The sequence below is a fragment of the Amphibalanus amphitrite genome, unplaced genomic scaffold, assembly GCF_019059575.1.
Source record: "Amphibalanus amphitrite isolate SeventyFive unplaced genomic scaffold, NRLGWU_Aamphi_draft 000419F_arrow, whole genome shotgun sequence".
NCBI classification, from domain to species: Eukaryota; Metazoa; Arthropoda; class Thecostraca; order Balanomorpha; family Balanidae; genus Amphibalanus; species Amphibalanus amphitrite.
This window is the reverse complement of record NW_024881913.1, coordinates 430,804-448,871: the sequence shown is the minus strand read 5'-3', so window position 1 is coordinate 448,871 and position 18,068 is coordinate 430,804. Positions and strand designations below refer to the sequence as shown.

General features: G+C 54.1%; 1 protein-coding gene across 4 annotated transcripts in view; it reads right to left on the bottom strand.

Annotated features, from left to right (window-relative positions):
* Positions 1-18,068, bottom strand: part of LOC122391040 (microtubule-associated tumor suppressor 1 homolog) — a 168,301-nt gene that overhangs the window by 1,641 nt on the left and 148,592 nt on the right. For 3 of the 4 annotated variants that reach the window (XM_043384564.1, XM_043384565.1, XM_043384566.1), the window contains 6 exons: positions 6,978-7,183; positions 2,879-2,951; positions 1,759-2,204; positions 1,354-1,571; positions 851-996; positions 165-252 (listed from right to left, as the gene is read on the bottom strand). In XM_043384564.1, coding sequence (XP_043240499.1) covers positions 165-252; positions 851-996; positions 1,354-1,571; positions 1,759-2,204; positions 2,879-2,951; positions 6,978-7,183 — 1,177 coding nt within the window. The remainder of the gene's footprint in view (positions 1-164; positions 253-850; positions 997-1,353; positions 1,572-1,758; positions 2,205-2,878; positions 2,952-6,977; positions 7,184-18,068) is intronic. The other variant, XM_043384567.1, reaches the window with a different exon arrangement.

Sequence of the window (18,068 nt, the reverse complement as noted above, 5' to 3'; positions counted from 1 at the left end):
TCGTCTTGTCCCGTTCTGTATTTTGATCACCGTCATGCTCCAGACACAACTCCCAACCCCCAGAGGTCTCGGGCCGGCACCGGTGTAGCACGCTGTGCCAGGCTATGCTGCGCGTTGGACGGACAGTCACACCATCCAGCGATGCAGTGCCATGCTCTCATTACCTGGTGATGTGAGGTGACTCGCTGTACGCACGCGCAATGAACGTCGGCGTGCGCGCGGACCGGAAACTGGCAGAGCGAGAGAGCACGCCTGGGGAGAGAGGGCGGCGCCGGCGGCAGAGCTGTCAGCGCGCGCAGCGAGAGCGGCCAGCCATGCCCCAGCCGAGGCCAGCGAGGTAGGACGACCAGCACGACACAACACTGTACACTAACTCGGGCCCCGCTATAGGTGTGGTGTGGCAACGAAAACCCCCAAACGGAACAAAATGCCCATACAGTTTATGGGAAAAATAATAAGCGAAAGACAAAAATACACGGTTTAGCTGATGCGGTTCGCACAGTTGACGGAAGGTGACAATTGGTTTCAACTATCTCGGTGTCCATTTTTGGATATGTGATCTTTAGAACAACTCTTATTGAACAAGGACGACATTACAGCTCACAGCGCTAAGCAAGCTCTTGCCAATACAGGAAGCCACTTAAACTCTGTACAAGGATGCTACGAGTCAATGGATTTGTGCCTTAAACGCTGTGCAATATCCAACACTATGCCACCTACCGCTCACTGGAAGCGTCCAAGCATGCGACGCCATCCGAAGCCCCCAGCACTGCCCTCGCCACCCCTCCCATGCACCAGTCACCCTGGTGACCCACTGTGACCCCGTGTGACCTGTGACCCGCGGTCTCACCTGGGGTGCTCTGCTGCATCAGCTCAGACTGGCTGTGGTTGCGCAGCTTGTACTGCAGCTGCTCGTTCTCCATCGAGAGCCGCTTGTTGGCCTTGGACTCCCTGTCCTGGTACTCCTGCAGTCGGCGGTTCTCCTCCGACAGTTGCCTAGGGAGACACATCAGACGGTTAGTGACAGTGGAAGAGGATGGATCAGTGCTCTTCGCTCGCGCTCGTATCCGTTGGAAGCACAATAGGTCGATTCGATTCAAATGGAAAATCGAAAAAGAAACTCAGAAAGCTCCACTGACGCCGACTTCAGAGGCTCACTGTCTGGTTTCGAGAGAATAAGAGAGCCCAACTGCCAACACCTTTCAAGATCATGCGATATCGACAGCAACTAGCAAATAAACACTCCCGTTCCTTTCCTCGCCACAAATCGACCAACATCATCTCCCTATTGGTTAACCCACCCCTCCTCACCACTGCACCCTCCTTCACTCTGCGTAACCCCAAAACACTGACCTGTGGACGAGCTCGCGCTGCCGCAGCTGTGCCTCGAGGTCCTCGGCCTTGGCCCGGTGTTTGTCACAGCGCTCCTCCAGCCGCGGCACCTTCTCCCTCAGGCGCGCCAGCTCCTGCTCATCCTGACGCAGCTTGGCGATCTCCTCACTCTTCAGTTCCAGCACCGCGTTCAGCGACTTGATGTCCTCCTCCTGCTTCTTAATCCGAGCGGATAGAACCTGCGGAAGAACGCCAGGGATAGTGAGACGAGGAAATTGTTGTTGTAGCAGCCTGGCTGAGCATGACAACCAATTTAGCAAAATAAAAATAAGAGAGAAAAAATACAAAAGCAGGAAATGAGCAGATGAAAATTTGGAAAGTAGCATTTTGTGAAGTGCCAAGAGATGGTTGGCCAGCGGTCCGCACCTGTATTTTGGTGTTGGAGCTCTGCCCGATGGCGGCCTTGAGCTCGCACTCCCGGCGACTGAGCTCGCTGTTGGCCTCCTCCAGCTGGGAGATCTGCTGTCGCAGCTGGTCAGCCTCGGCCTGCGAGCGGCGCTGGCTCTCTGCCAGCTCGCGCTCCCACTGAGCCGTCACCGAGGCCAGCGTCTCCTGGTGCTGCCGGCTCAGCTCGCGCACGTCCTGGTCGCGCGCCTCCTGCTGCCGCACCAGGTCCTGTTCGAGCAGCTGGCGCTCCTGGTGCCAGGCCGAACGCACCTCCTCCAGTTTCTGTTTGCCGGAGTCGAGCTCCTCCTGGTGGGTGGCGTTGAGCGCGCGCAGTTCGGCGCCAACCTCCTCCTCGCGCTGGAGTCGCGCCCGCTCGCGGTCCTCGATACTCTCCTCGAGCCGCCGCTGGGTGGCAGCAGCCTCGTCTGAAAAAGGTGTCGCCAACAGCGTCAAAACCGTGCTCGAAGGTATTCAGCCGAGGCTCGGTACCTCAGTTTAACTATGGTGTATCCCAGCAGCGATTGCATAAAACGATAATTTGTCGTATAATGAAATACTGGATTAGGAAGAGCCTCTTTCAACTGAATACTTATCATATCAGACCACCCTGGGATGCTTTCAAAACCACGAAGACGACGTGCAATGTGCAATGTGCATAGCAAATGAGGCCTGTCTGGCAAATGACATATGAACCCCAAACAAATCGTCTCTATCGATGACCTGCACATAGGCCATGTGGGATGGTTCCTAGACGTAAATACAAACTGTGAGACTAATGACTGCTTCTGCCATTGACTTATCATTAAATTAATAAACAAACGACACAAGAGGTCATGAAAGTGCGACGTAAAACGCCCAGCTGATTGAAACTGGGAATGGTTCGGTAGCTATAAAATATTTTACAAAAAAAAAAGAAGAGAAGAAACGAAGCAAAGTGGTGCAGCTATAAATCATTTGGAATCTGTCACTTCTTACACGACTCGTTCTCCACCCTTCAGGCGAGACGATATCTATCATCCCAGGCCACACTCTTGCTTACTCATCCCCCCAGCATCACTAAATACCCATGCATCCATTTCTCTCCCCTCATGAGCCTCACCGAGCGCCAGTTGCAGTTCCGTGGCCCGGGACTGGAGAGCCTTCACCTCGTCAGTCAGCTGGAACGGGTTGTACTGCAACAGACCAGCGAGCACACGTCAACATACAGGTCAGGAACAGGGCACCGGTCAGTCAGCTGGAACGGGTTGTACTGCAACAGACCAGCGGGTAGACGTCAACATACAGGTCGGGTAAACGTTAACAGATCAACGGGTAAACGTTAACAGACAGGTCGGAGAAAGGGCACAGGTCAACCAACAGACAGGCTGGGGAGAGGGCATATACAGGTCAGTCAGCTGGAACGGGTTGTAGGTACTGAAACAGACCACCGGGTGAACGTCAACAGACAGACCAGGGAAAGGGTACGGGTCAATATACGGGGAGGGGGGGGGGGGGCATGGAAATACACGGAGACGGCAGAGGTCCTATACCCTTTCCACCACCGCTGACAGTATTGGAAAGGGTATAGGTCAATGCACGGTTATCAGTCAGACGGCCCAACCGGTCATTGGCACGGCAAGGGAAGAGATACCGTAACGGTAAGCATAAACAATCTGATAACACTAGCGAAATGACATTCGATACATCAAATTTAAGAGCTACTTAATAAGGAATACAGCAATCGTAAAGCAAGGATCTTTTATTGCTTATGTACATATTATATGGTTATGGTACACAACCAGAACTTGAACACCCTTCAGGCTCTCATGAAATTACAATACAAAGTCCGGTACGAGACCAGCATCATTGTCCGTGTACCGTCACGACGTCACAATGTCACCGTCACAGCACCGTCCGTCACACAGTCGGCACCAAGTGGCAGACGGAACACTAACAAACAGCGCTAACAGCGGCGACAACAGACCCGCTCAACGGACGTCACACTGGGTCCGCCGTCACCCCGCTCGGATCGGACGGCCCTGAGCTGACCGTCCATCAGCGCTCGCCTCCGACAGAGATCGACACAACCAAACAACCACGGCGACACAGTATCGCTCAGACGGAACGGAGATAGACGCAACAACAGAGACGTCCCGGAGACAAGACAAAACAAGACAAACTACAACACAAAGCAGCTCGTATACCACCGAGCCGCATCGGAACACATCTATCGCTTAGACTCGTAGGTATACACACCTCAAAACCGGACATTCCATCCGCAGCTACATCCCCGAAAGATCTTATGCTTTTTTTCAAATGATAAAATCGAACTAAGGATCAGATTTAAGTCCTCCATGTGTACCGTTCTGCGTAGTGATAGGATGAGGAGCCTCCACCACACCCGCACGTCTGGTTGCGGTCGTTTAGAGCGGCTTAACGGGCCCTCCCGACCGCCTTGTGCGATTGTCCTGTGATAGCGGCGCGGACAGCGGACAGCGGACAATTGACTGACAGCGGACAGCCGGCAGTGGTGACAGTTGACGTGGCTGAATTTGGGGACGTCATTGGCTGTGGGTTGGCCATGTGTTTGACTGTATGGTTAGACCGTAGCTGCATTTCGGACTAACGTCCAACATGGACATGACCGGTCCCGAGTTGGACAACGTTCAACTTCTGGTCCGTGGTTGGTCCGTGTTTGGTCCGGTGCCCGGTCCGGGCCGGTCTGGGGTGGTCCGATGCCGGTCCAGGCAGATTGTCTGATCGTCCAGAACTGGCCCGACTCCGGACTGGAGTCAGATCCGGTGATACCATCTCACATGCAGCGGTGACTCGACGGGACCGACTCGGCTAGTGAGGCCACTCGAGTGGAGTTTCGACAGACGCGACACGGCCGATTCCATGGCCCGTCTCAGCGGGATCTCTGCAGACACATGTCTCTAGAACCCTAAACTCGTCTCTCGGCAGAGACATGTCTCCGACAAAGCATTCGGTTCGAGTTGTATCGCCTGCTCGCCTCTTTTCTCTCCGTAGCAACAGACACAGACAACTTCTAGTTGTCCGCACATTGAGACAGGAAACTCCGTTCCCTGCAATCACCATGCCCGACTTCCCGCTCAGACAGCTCTGTCACATATCATGCGATTACATAATAATCACGACTACTATCTCTCGTCGGGTCACGAAACACTCACGACAATCACAACCGTGAGCCCGTGACCTCACCGGTCACCGACGACTGACCAGCACCCTGTCGGTGTGGGAGCGCTGGCACCAGCACGGGTCAGCGTTACCAGCACCAGTCGCTGGCCGGTACCTTAGTACACTGGCCGTCCCAGCTGGATGAGGGGTTAACTGACCGGCCGTGGGATCAGCCACGCCGGCCGGCCCGCGTTTCAGGGGTCAACGGCGGGGTCAAACACCGGTTACCAAGCCTATGTCGGACGTTACGGTGCGAAAGTATGCTGATAAGCGGGCGAACGTTATAATTTTACTAGAGGACGTCAGCGAATGCTCGTTTAGGTCCGCACGCAATGGATGACAGTCTGAACTTTTTGGATGAACAATAGATGACAGCACTGACGCTTGGGCGACATACACCAAAAAAAAAAAAAGAGCCAGACATTTTTTTAACCCACTAAGCACATCAATAAAACAGTGAACTCACTCTCCTAAGTTCTAAACCATGTTTGAAAACCCATACACCACAATATTCAAACGCTGCCTTATCTATCCGACATCTTTTGTTCCCAAGCATTCTCGTCATCTCCTATTATACACAACCCAGCCAAATTACCCTAATTCAATCATTTCTCATCACACATCAAACGTTCCCGATTTGGAGGCGATGCCAGCAGGAGGCAGGACGTGCGTCTGAAAGCGCCGCGTCGCGCCGTGGCGCCGGCGGTGGCCCGTATTTGGCGCAGCGGTGGCGAGCTATGGCGCACGAGGTCACGCTCCTGAAGCGCCGACCGTTTTGGCGTGGGACGCCGGTGCGGAGACGCGGAACCAGAGGCCGGTCTGCCGCAGAGGTGGTGATCCTCGTGGTGGGATGGGAGTAGCATTGGGAGGAAGATGAAATAGAGTGGTATTGGGAGGAAGATGGCATGAGAGTGACATTGGGTAATGGGTGGTAGGTGGAATTGGGAGTGTCATTGGATTGCAGAGGGGATGGGAATGACATTGGGAGGCAGACGGAATGGGAATGACATTGGGTGGAAGAGGAAGGCTCGCACTAAACGTTTCCTAGCCTGGGAGTGATGCGCTGCTGCAGGGATGAGGCAACGTAACTATTGAAAACGAAAAAAATGAAAGCACGACACGACAATAGATAAAACGAAACAAGACAACACGTTCCGGTTGCACAACAAAGATGACAGATAAGAACAGCGCACAATAAGTTACCGACCTAATTAGGGAGGACACCCGAGGGGCCTAGACACGCTTTCAGGACCTAGTAGAAAGCAAAGTGAATACATCATATTCTACGACTAAAATGACTGCAATCCCATGAAGCTCAGATTTTGCAATATAAAATGTAGCCGCATCATGTGGATTATCCTGGATAATTCCTTCATATATCCGGGGAAGTTCACCCACAAATGCATGTTGATCCCCCCAAAGTGAATCGGATTCCGCGATAGCCTTCGCTTCTTCTTATTTAACTAGCGAACATTGGATATCTTTCTACAAGAAAAGAGGAGAGATGTCCGACGCTGAGGACTTGAATTATCCGGAATATGCCACCCGGAAAGAACCGTTAGACGTCAGACCCCACGGCCCGCCCGGACCGCAGCAATCGGAGAAGAAGTCTTTACAGCGACACGTCGACAGGCGCACTCGAGACGTCTGTGGCGCTCCAGACATACGTGGCGCTCTCAAAGCTAAGGTGCCGGTCGGACGAAGATTCCATCGGATACATGTGTCGAGCGGAGCCCGGAGTCACGAAACGGAGAAAACGTACGGTGAGGATAACTTTCCCTCCCGTTTATTTCCAAGTATTTGATGAATCGTCCCATGGATACGATGGCGCCGCTGGTTATCGGTCGGATTTTACACGCGAGACGGCCTGGTGTTACTCTGACGGCTGAACGACACTGGACACGTGGACACTGGACAAAGCTTAAATCACCGTAGCCCACAGCCCACACACAAACACACAAATACCGCCACAAGTTCACTCTACCGCATCCCACCACACGCTCAGACCGCACTCTGCTTACCTCGTTGGAGAGGTAGTTGACCATGACCATGGCGGCGTCGAAGCAGCGTGACGCGTGCTGCAGGTCACCCCGGGCGGCGGCCAAGTCACGCTGGTGACCCGCCAGCTGATCCTCCAGCTGGTTGACCTGAACCTCATGGCGAGCGGCCGCCGCTGCTGCCGCTGCCGCCGCCGCCGGCCCCACCTTGATGGGCACCGGTTTGGCATCTGTAAGAGAAAGAGGGAGAGAGTTAGAGGGGCGAATGATACGGTGGTTTATTTCAGAGAAGAGACGAAGACAGAACAATGCGGAGATTGAGTGGATGTCAAAGACGTTGCGCTACAATGTCTGCAGAAGTTTTGAGATCTAAAGCCAGGTGTCAGGCAGATGTGTGGTGCTAAGTCGTGAGACGCTAAGCTGAAGTTATTCCTCAGAAGAGGCGATAAGGCGGCTATTAATCAGCGACTTACAAAGGCCGCATTAGCACAGTGCAGTCCATAATGTCCCACCGCATCTCCTGCTAGACAATCGAGTAAATGGAAAACAATTCAACCAATTAACGAACATCTCAGACTTGTGATAGAGTAGACGTCTAGCTATGTACATTGTACATACAGCTCATTAGGATCTGAGAATACCTATCCTATCGACCGGTGTTGCACAAATTCATTGATTAGCACTGAGTGATAAGGTACTAGCCGTCGCAACGGATTGAATACAACAAAAAGAAACGAACAATACTCGTTCCGACCGCTGATACTGTCTCTTACCCGAACTGTTAGTCTTTATATATGCAGTAAAAAAGAAAGAATCAGACCTGTCGCTCGTTTCTCTGGGTTTCGTCCCAAATCTACCGTCAGAGTTGTTTCTCTCCCTCGCTTTGGCTTCCTGTGTCGTCTGTGACGTCAGAGAGCGGTGGGGGGGGGGGGAGGAGACCGATCGACTGCCAAGCCCTCAGCTGAGAGGTTCACGCATACCAACGGGAGAAGGGAAGGGAAGGGAAGAGAAGCCAGCTGAACTTCGACCTCGACCACTCAGCACCAGCTCCTCTCCACAAAGCTTATCGGTCTTCACCCTTCCCGAAATTGGTCGGGATGGTGAGAGGTGGATGGCAAGAAGAGAGAGAATCGATTGATGAGTCAGAAGTTGACTCAGCCTCTAAAAAGACTCCGTTCGTCAGAGCATAAAGCATGTTGGGAAACTCTTGTCACTGCTAGGCGCGAGCGATCGCCGATCTTACATTCACGGGTGGCCAAAGACGGTTTATTTAGACTCGGTTTGTGCTTGTTTACGAGGAGAAAACAATACAAACATGCTTGCCTCCTTCGGCCAGAGACGAAACATGTCTTCTTCCACGTTCCGCCTAGCTCACTTGCAAGCGAGCCGAACCATTTATATGTGTTTCATTCATGACGTCCATCAAATCCTTCAGCAAGGTAACATAAATAAATCGAAAAAGACGCGATCATCGATGAATCAAGTGTCACCCTGAACGCATCAACGCCCAAAAGTAAAAACCAGGGTAATCAAACTGTAGCATCATTTCCTTTGCAAACTTCCCGTGAGATCAAGGAAATGATGTCGACTAAGTTGAGGATATTTTGATACCCTCTCCTCTGATTACCTAAAGGCGGCACGGTTGGCAAGGATGCCAGTCCTACGAGGTTTCCTCGGGAAGAGTTGAATCATTCTAGAAAACCGTGAGCCCATAAGTAAAATCAGGTTATTGGGTTTTCCACACATTTGATTATCATCATTCAGCATATGCTCTCACCAGTATAACGCCTTTTGGGGCGACTAACGTAGCGAGCGAGAGGGTGGGCCTTGCACGTGCGAAATTGCGAGGGGATACCTCCAACTGACTTGTGCACGGCACCCTACTAACTGGTCTCTAGCGATGTGCCAAATTTGGGCACAATCGGCCCAGCCGTTCACGAGATCTGGAAGCGGCACCCTGCACGTGCGCACGTGCAAAATGGGTCCCAACTGACTTGTGCACGGCACCCTACTAACCGGTCCCTAACCGTGTACCAAATTTGAGCGCAATCGGTCAAGCCGTTCCCGAGATCTGGAAACGACCCCTGCACGTGCGCACGTGCAGCAGCACCCCAACTCTGGCACATGTATATGCAGTGCCTAGTGGGTGCCTACCTACATGCCAATTTTCAGCGCAATCGGCCAAGTAGTTACCGAGATATTGCAACAATTACAAAACGGACACCTCTTCGTTTTGCACGTGGCACGTGCATAAGGGGTCACCCACATGCATCAGGAATAGTCCAATACTTGGTAGAAGGAATGAAGCTACCCTACAAAAATTACCGCGTGTAAATCGGTCAAGTAGTTGCTGAGATATAAGCCTCGCAAAAGCGTGACCACGGCCGGCCGGCCGGCCGGCCGCTCATACTCAGAAATTTCCGTTAATCTAAGGAAAGACTACGCTCGCTTCGCTCGCTCCGTAATCATACGCCTTAATTTTCGCCTTATCTCAACATTCGTACAGCCGAAACGCCGGTTTCTCGCTCTGGAAACCCAAACAGAGCCCGGTATCCATTTCACGAATACTCTCTGGGTCGGCCAGGGCGGCGGCGGCCCAGCACTGCCCCAATATCCGACCGTCCGCCCCAATTCCCTCTGTCAGCGCCGTGGAATTCAGAGGTCTCCGAGCGCCAGCCCGGCCCATCAGGTGCCAGGAGCTCTCAGCACCCACCCAGACTGTTTGTCCTAACCGGAGCACCGGGTGGGCCGGCCACCGACCACCCAGAGATACTCGGTCGGAATTAATTACAAACATCACACACACTGATTCACGTGATTATTCACGGCGGTGAAATACAGGGACTGAGATTACCCGGCGGCTCAACTGGTAACGCTGGGCCGTTTAGGAGCCAATTCTTATTGGCAAGAGTCAAACATTCCGACCCAAGCCCCGTGCATACCAGTGTGTTTCCTCGCTAACGGGATATGTCAGGCAACAATAGTCGCTAACAATCGTGCCTTTCTCATGCAGTGACGCGCCTCTACGTTTGGCTGTTAGCCCAAACAAACGAGTGGGTTGGAATACAAAATGAGCGAAACTTACCACCGACATCTACTGGCTTGCCCCAGCACTGGAAAATGTCGGAGATGGAGGGAAACATGCAGAAAAGCCCGCCGTCAGACATGATGGTAGTTTTCGAACCACTACTCGTGTCACCACGGGTCACGTCTGGCCACGTATCACGTGCGGTCACGGCCAGTCACTTGCCGCGGGCGAAAACAGCCCGCCACGCGTCACCACTCGTGGCGGCCGTGCGTGACGGCTGTGACAGGCGTGACAGCCGGTCCGTCGGCCGTCACACGCGGCGACAACCGTCGGGCCCGGTCCGGTTCGGTCCGACCCGACCCACGCCGGTCTCCAGTGGGCTCTTCACAACTCGCCGCGTGGGCTATCACGGGAGCTTCTTCCGCGCTAATCTCCGCCCTCTCACTCTCTCACCAAGTTCGCGCGTGGGCCGTCAGCGCACTCTACGCGCTCACTCCACCCAACTCTCACTGCTGGAGACACTCGATCACTCCTCCACGCTCGACGCTCGCCACTTCCGACACTAACGCCTGCGACGCGACGCGTCCGCGCTGCCCCCATGCGCACACCTTCCTGTAGTGACTGAGATGGCGCGGGGGGCGGCCGGCACCGGCGGCGCCGCCGCGTCCCTGGCACACAGAAGGCCACGGCTACGCAGCCTGATGCTATCGTTCTATGACGGAAAACGGCGCGCGAGGGGCCCTGTCGTCCATACCAATTCGGCAGATGACCTTTGTCTGAACGCCGCGGACGGGGGGGGGGCCTGCAGGGGGGGGTGCTCGGAGGTAGGTGAGCGACGTGACGGGTCCTGGTGACCTTGCGCCTTCCATACAGGAACCGGGGGTCCGTCAGGTGGGTGCCGACGTCCCGAGACGGTCAGCATGTCATCTCACGCAGATCAGTATCAATGCTGACCGGGAGACTCCGGAAGCGAGTCAGGGCGACTCGCGCGACGCTGGCTACCTCTACACAACTCAAAGACGACTCAGAAGCAACTCAAAAGCAGCTCGGAAGTTGTCAAGAACCTGTCATCACGCACCAACACACCCGCTTCGCCGATCAACGATAAGCTACAACGAGCCGATTCATCACCCCATACACGTTTTTCTGGGTGATGCTGTCCCCCAAACACCTCGCTATTCGCTCAGGCTGGATCTCCAGCCCCACATAGCGACAAGTGCGTGCAATTGAGCATGATTTAGGCTTCCGGGACTAGCCGGCTGCTGGGCGCCGGGCTGTGTATTATGCAGGATGTGCAGCGCCAGAATACGAATGATGATGATATGCGGCCATGCAAGCAAGGAGCCAACTTGCCGGACACACTAATCCAGTGGATTTACCAGATGGTGGATAAACAAAGGGGACGGCTAGATCGCTGGACGTCGATCCGTTTTTCAGCGAATTGCGAGCACACGCAGGAAGGAAAATGTGGCATGGGAAAGGATAGGATTGGAAAGACAACAGATAGCGAATCAAGGTATGACATCAAGAACAACCTGCAGGAAAATCTTTTGGAAAGGATGGCCGTAGGAAAGGGAAGGAACGCGAGGGAAGGAAGAAGAGACGCGCGGGAACCGAACAAGAGGGATTATCGGAAGGGGACGAGGACTAGCGAACGGAAGGGAGAAGGAACGGCCTGTGAACGGATTAGTCCGACCTTCACCCAGCCCGTCCGAAGCAGACGGGTTGGACACGATTAACAGCAGGGAGCGGCACACGGCACAAACAGTCGCTGCTCTGTTTGTGTGTGTTGGGGCGCGGCGCCTGTCCGACGGGGTTAATGAATTTGGCGTCTGCTGCCACCATCAGGCGCGCAGCCGACGGCGTCTCGCCGCTGGCGACGAACGGGCCGGGGTCACGCCCACAAACGAGACGACGAGCACATAACAGCGCAGGGAGCGTCCTGAAAAAGGGACCAGGGAGCTGCGCGCCATCATTCCGAGCGGTACCGTTGGGTCAATTTGTCCCCGCGCACCGACCCAAGACGGCCGTATCTCCCGACACGCCTCCGTTGAAAAATGACAGCACAACTCGCGTCAAGGACCACACGCGAGTGTAACGCACGGCTCCCCATGGTGTCATCCCGTGTGGTCTCACTGAGAAGCCACAGATACCGCAGACATGTCTCTCGCTGTATTAGCTGCTCTTTGCTATGATCATAATAAATACCTTACATCGCACAGTCAGCTCAGCGGCGCCGAGCGTCAAAAATCACCATCCAGACATAACAGTAGAACAAGCGTCAGGCCGGCTTTTCCTTGAACTGTTGTGGTCACAGACGCTTTTACGTCGCGGCTATCAAGAAAGCCGACGTGATTCACAATGCATCGTTAACGGCTTCTGAGGGAACGCCGCCACCGGCTTCGTTTGAGAGACAATTCTTGGATCTCTCGAGATGTGATGGATGCAGGAGAGGGGCAACAAAGCCACACCCCAGACAATTCCACGCCATGTGAGATGCAGGTCACGATCAGTCATAAATTTAAAACACAGTGGTTCATCAAATGATGGGTAATTACCTGTTAAGGGTTAGCTTCGTTTGGCCCTGACTCAGGCCTTCGAGAAGACGAGGTCATGTGAGCTATAATTTATTACAATAACAAATGGACTTAGCATCTAGCAGAAACCGATCAAAGTCCCTCTCTCTGACGATCCAAACTGTAAGCTAGAATCGCTCTGGTCACTGTTTACCTGGGATAAAAAAACGTAGATTAATCATTGCCGCTTTGTACCGCCCGCCTCGTCGCACCGCCGCTGCACTCGATGCCGACTTCACTCTTTTAGAGCAGCAGTATCAGCATGCTCTGATTCATTGCCCAGAGTGTGACGTAGTGCTTGCCGGAGATTTAAACTGTGACTGGCTTGCGGCTGGACCCTCGAAGCGAGCTCTCAGCGACTTTGTATCGAAATATTCTATGTTTCACCACATCAACGAACCGACATTCTCATCCGGCTCTGCCATAGACGTCATCATCACTAACCGAGAGATCGTAGCTCGAAGGGGAACTCGTTTTTGCCATTTTAGCCCTCACCTTTTTACTCGTGTTCTGATCAGTGTCCCTCGTTTTCGTCTCAAGCCACGTGTCGTGCAATGTCGTTCTTTTAAACGCTTCAACATGCAGTCTTTTGATGCGGATTTACTTGCTGTCGACTGGTCCTGCGTCTTTGCAGCCTCAAACATTTCTGATGCATGGTCTCATTTTATTCGTCTTTTCGCCCCCATTGTTCAGCGTCACGCCCCTGTCCGAACTGTGAAACTGCGCAACCCCTCCGCTCCCCCCATCTCGGACGACACGCGTCAGCTTCTGGCTGACCGCGCCCGAGCGCTGCGCCTGTGGGGTCACGGGTCTGATGGGTACCGGGAGGCGAACCGTGTGGCCCGCGCTGCCTTCAGAGCGGACAAGCGGCGCCATATCGGACACCGCGTGTCTCAGCAGGGACGTGGGTCTGTCTGGCGCTGCGCGGCTGACACCTTGGGCAGTAAAAAGACAGCGTGCACGATACCACCTACCATCTCCGCCGAACAGATGAACGAATTTTTTGTCCATGTCGGCCCACGCGTTGCCGCCGAGCTCGCCGCGCAGGGTCCGCCCCCCTCACTTCCCCCGCGACTGCCCAGGGTGGGAGCCTGCGCCTTCCGGCTACATCCAATCACGCTCAGCACCCTGCATGCCATCATCAGCTCCATGAACAACTCCCCGTCCCGCGGATCTGACGGACTTTGCATTCGAACCATCAAGCTATCCTTCAACGCCATCAGTCACGTCCTCCTCCATATCGTCAACCTCTCCCTCATCTCCAATATATTCCCGGAATCCTGGAAGCATTCCCTCGTCCATCCCATCCACAAGTCCGGTGATCCTGCCGATCCTTCCAACTACCGTCCTATTTCTATCATCCCAGTCCTTGCCAAAATAGTGGAGCGGGCAGTTCAGCGCCAACTCTACTACTACCTTTCCTCCAACCATCTCCTCTCCCCAACCCAACATGGCTTCCGTCCGCAGCACTCTACCGAGACCGCCCTCACGTGCGTCACCGACAGCATCCTTGCTGCTACAGATTCTGGGCTTCTCTCCATTCTTTGTCTCATTGACCTTAGCAAGTGTTTCGATGTTATCAGTCATGCTAAATTGCTCGAAAAACTCCAGCTGCTGGGCGTCGACACATCCTGGTTTCAAAATTATCTCTCCGGTCATTCGCAGAGTGTAAGCCTCACTTCCTCTGATGGCCGCGTCAAAATCTCACCTCCTCTACCCATCAACCAGGGCGTTTTTCAAGGTTCTAGCCTCGGCCCTGTCCTCTTCTGCGCGTTTGCCAACGACCTGAGCTTGTACGTCTCCGATGGACTGGTTATCCAGTACGCCGACGACACCCAGGTCTTGGTTTCCGGCCCTAAATCTGCTCTTCCAGCGCTTGCATCGCGTATGGAAAGCACCCTTTCCTCTCTTGGAAACTACTTCCTTGCGAACGGCTTAAAGGTTAACGTAAACAAATTCGAACTCATCACTTTTGGTTCTAGACAAAATTTGCGCAACCTCCCGACGATCAAAATCAGATACCAGGACACGTGCCTGACGCCCAGCACTGAGGTCAAAAATCTTGGTGTGGTCTTCGACCAGCACCTGTCATGGGACGCGCACGTGAGGGCTGTCTCGCGTAGATGCTGCGGTATCCTCGCAACACTATCCCACCTCCGCCACTTCCTTCCTCCTGACACCCTTCCCGAGATAGTCACCGCCCTGGCCGTCTCGCACATCCGCTATTGCCTCTCTGTCTACGGCAGCGGCAGCGCTGGCAACCTCGCAACCATCCAGAAGCTGCTCAACTTTGCGGCTCGCGTGATCGCGGGAAAACGAAAGTTTGACCGCGTGTCAGCTGTGCGAGACAGGCTGGGGTGGCTCGACTCGTCTCAACTCTTCCAATACCAATCCCTCTGCCTCCTTGACAAAGTCCTCTCCTCTAGCCAGCCCGAATGCATTGCCCGTCAGGTCTGCCTCAACCGGGACCATCATGGTCATGTCCGGCACACCAGACAGGACGATCTCCTGCACGTGCCACCCATCCGTTCGGAGGCGGGCCGGCGACGGTTTGTATACCGCTCGCCCCACCTCATGAACGATCTGCCCATGTCGGTGCGGAACCAGCGAGGTCCGCGGTTCAGGCGAGCCCTGAAGGCCCACCTACTCTCGAGACGAGACACGTGATGAACGCGTTTTTTATCATGATGCCGTGCAGGTGGTGTTTTTTTTTTTTATCCTGAGCTATATGTATATTTTAGGTTGTGTAACATCGTGAGTGTGTATTTTACCCTGCATGTTATGATCCGATTTTATTGACGTGAAGGCCATAATAGCCACTTGTCTTGTGGATGGCTCTTTAATAAACTACTACTACTACTACTACTAGCATTTTACTTTGAGACGCAGACGCGGAAGTAAGACACACCAAATGGTAAGAGGGAAGTGACGAGTTCATTCACATCCGGTAGAAAGGTGATTCGTGAACACCGCAAACCCAGACGGGTTAATGGCAATTTACCAGTCCATTATACCACCATCCATCATTAAAGGTCACATTAGTTCACAAAACCCATTTCCATATTTTCTATCCAGGTCAAATGATTTTCTGGACCGCCCACACATCGTTCCGTCCCATCCACGTCCTGAAACGGCTCACAAATACCACCAATCCGTACCATCACTTCCTGCCATGTCTCGCCACATCTCGCTACAGTTCACCACATCTCGCTACATTCTGCCAAGGCCCAGTTGAACTCTGGCTCGGGTCAGCCGGCCGGTCACAGCCAACTGTCCACAGAACGAGCGGCGGTCAGCCGAGGTCCGTTATACCGCAGACTGTTTTAGCCGCGGCGCGGCGCGGCGCCGGGCAGCGGTCAGACGTCGGAAAGCGGTGGAGGGCGGCCCGGTCTGACGGTAGGCTCTCTGCCCCAGAGACCTGACATTAGACTCTCTACCCCAGCCAGACAGCAGAGTCTCTGCCCGAGAGACCGGACAGCAGACTCTCTACCTCGAAGGCATTGCGGCACAAGCTTTGCTTCAGAGACCTGACAGCAAACCTTCTGCCTCAGTAGTCTGGCAGCACTCTCTGCTTCAGAAAATTGCTACCTCAGTCACACTCACAGCAGCACAGAGCGATTCCAGAGCGCCGCTGGCCGTCCATTAATTCCTGTCCAGCAGTGCGGTGGAAGGGTCGGCGACTCAGAACTGGTCCTGCATCTAAATAAACGGGCTGTGCTGACTCCCGGCAGGGCTGCCGCAGCCTGAAGCTGCACTGCTTGGTGGCTGCTATGGGCGAGATAGCATGTAACGCGACGGCAGGATGGATTAGTGGCATGTAGAGGACAGACTGGGGTGTGTATTGTGTACGAATATGAGCGGAACATGCTATGGCAAGCAGAAGCATCCCGTGCGCCGTGCGGCGCCTGTCCTTCGACCCAGCCCGGTAATCGCATCAGTCTCCGACGAGCGCAGTCCGTCGGCCGGCCGGGGCTGTCTGGCATCGATGACGACTGCCCGGTGACGGTGACGACTGTCTGGTGACTATCTGGCAGTGACGACTGTCTAGCGCCGGTGACGACTGTCTGGTCAGCGGCTGGTGACAGGAACCACGCCGCCCCTGACCGGCGCGCCCAGACCCGGCTGGGAACGCTACGTCGGGAACGTCAGAGCGGTACAAATAACGACGGAGGCGGCGGCTTCAGACGGCAGGTCGAGCGCCCCGACACGCTGAGAACGAGCTGGTTGGTGGTTTTTGTCTGTCGGCTCGCCTCGTCTGTGTGTATGTCCGTCTGCGTGCCTGTCTGTCTGACTGTTACCATACCGCCGCGCCGCACCACACCCGGTCGCCACCCGCCATGGGTCGCGCTGGGTCACACCCGGTCGTCACCCGCCGTGGGTCGCGCTGAGTCACACCCGGTCGCCACTCGCGGTGGGTCGCGATGGGTCACACCCGTCGCCCGTCGCGCGCGACGCGTCGACAGGTGTTCCTCCGACGGCCGGGTTTGGCACCGGGTCACCCGCCGTCGGCCGACCTCCTCCTCCCCTCCCTCTGCGTCCGCCGACAGCGAGTTGGCGCCCACCCCCGCCGGATCGCGGTCCGTTTCACACTCCCAAACCACTGCCAGCTGCATCGGAGAGGTTCCACCGGCGTGCAGCTTTCAGAGGTGCGTTGAGAGGAGGGTGGACCACACTCACTACCCACACGTTATGGGGCGGTGTGACAGGACGCTTCTGTATCTTAACCCGGCAGTTGCTGGGGTATTTCGCCACCCACCGTTTGCTGGGGGGGGGGGGGGCGTTAAACGCCCCCAGCCGATAACTCGAGAACCAATAGGCGCAGCGAAACGCACGAGGCGGCAAACGAAAGAACGCGACGAGACGCTTCAGATGAGTACTTTAAAGTTGAATTTTGAGGTCACAGGTGGGGTCAAGGTCAGGTCAAACACCTGAAATCGGGCTTTCAGTAGCATGGACTTCAGGACTTCGCAATTGGCGCCTCTCGTCATAAACTCTGTCAAAACGGTGCACAATCCATCATATAAGGCCTACAAGAGTGTCAGCTCCATGTAGAGGTCAGTCAAGCATAGGTCAGGGTCAAGGTCAGGTCAACCGGGTAGGCAAATATCCCCGAAAATCAAAACTGATATTCGCAGCCTTTGACACATGTTTTATGGGTAATTTGGGGCGTAGAACACGATGGTGACATTCATTTTATCATATGTGTACGTGTTTGGCTCAAAAAGTTAAATTTAAAAAATGCATGTATCATGGTGGTGAAGTAGTCACGAGTAATTGCCGAGATTCAGTTCAAGATTTTGGAAAATGCGGAACGATAATCAATAATCGAAGAGAGCCATTTGATTGTTCATGGTATTGGCAGTCTAATGGCGCTTACTGAATATTTCTGAAATATTCTGAAGTCTGTATGTCTATTCTGTGATTTTATATAATTTTTTGAACATATGCCGTTTTTGGTCGAAAACTCAGAAATCATGACGTCACTAAAACCTCGATATCTCAAAAATTTTC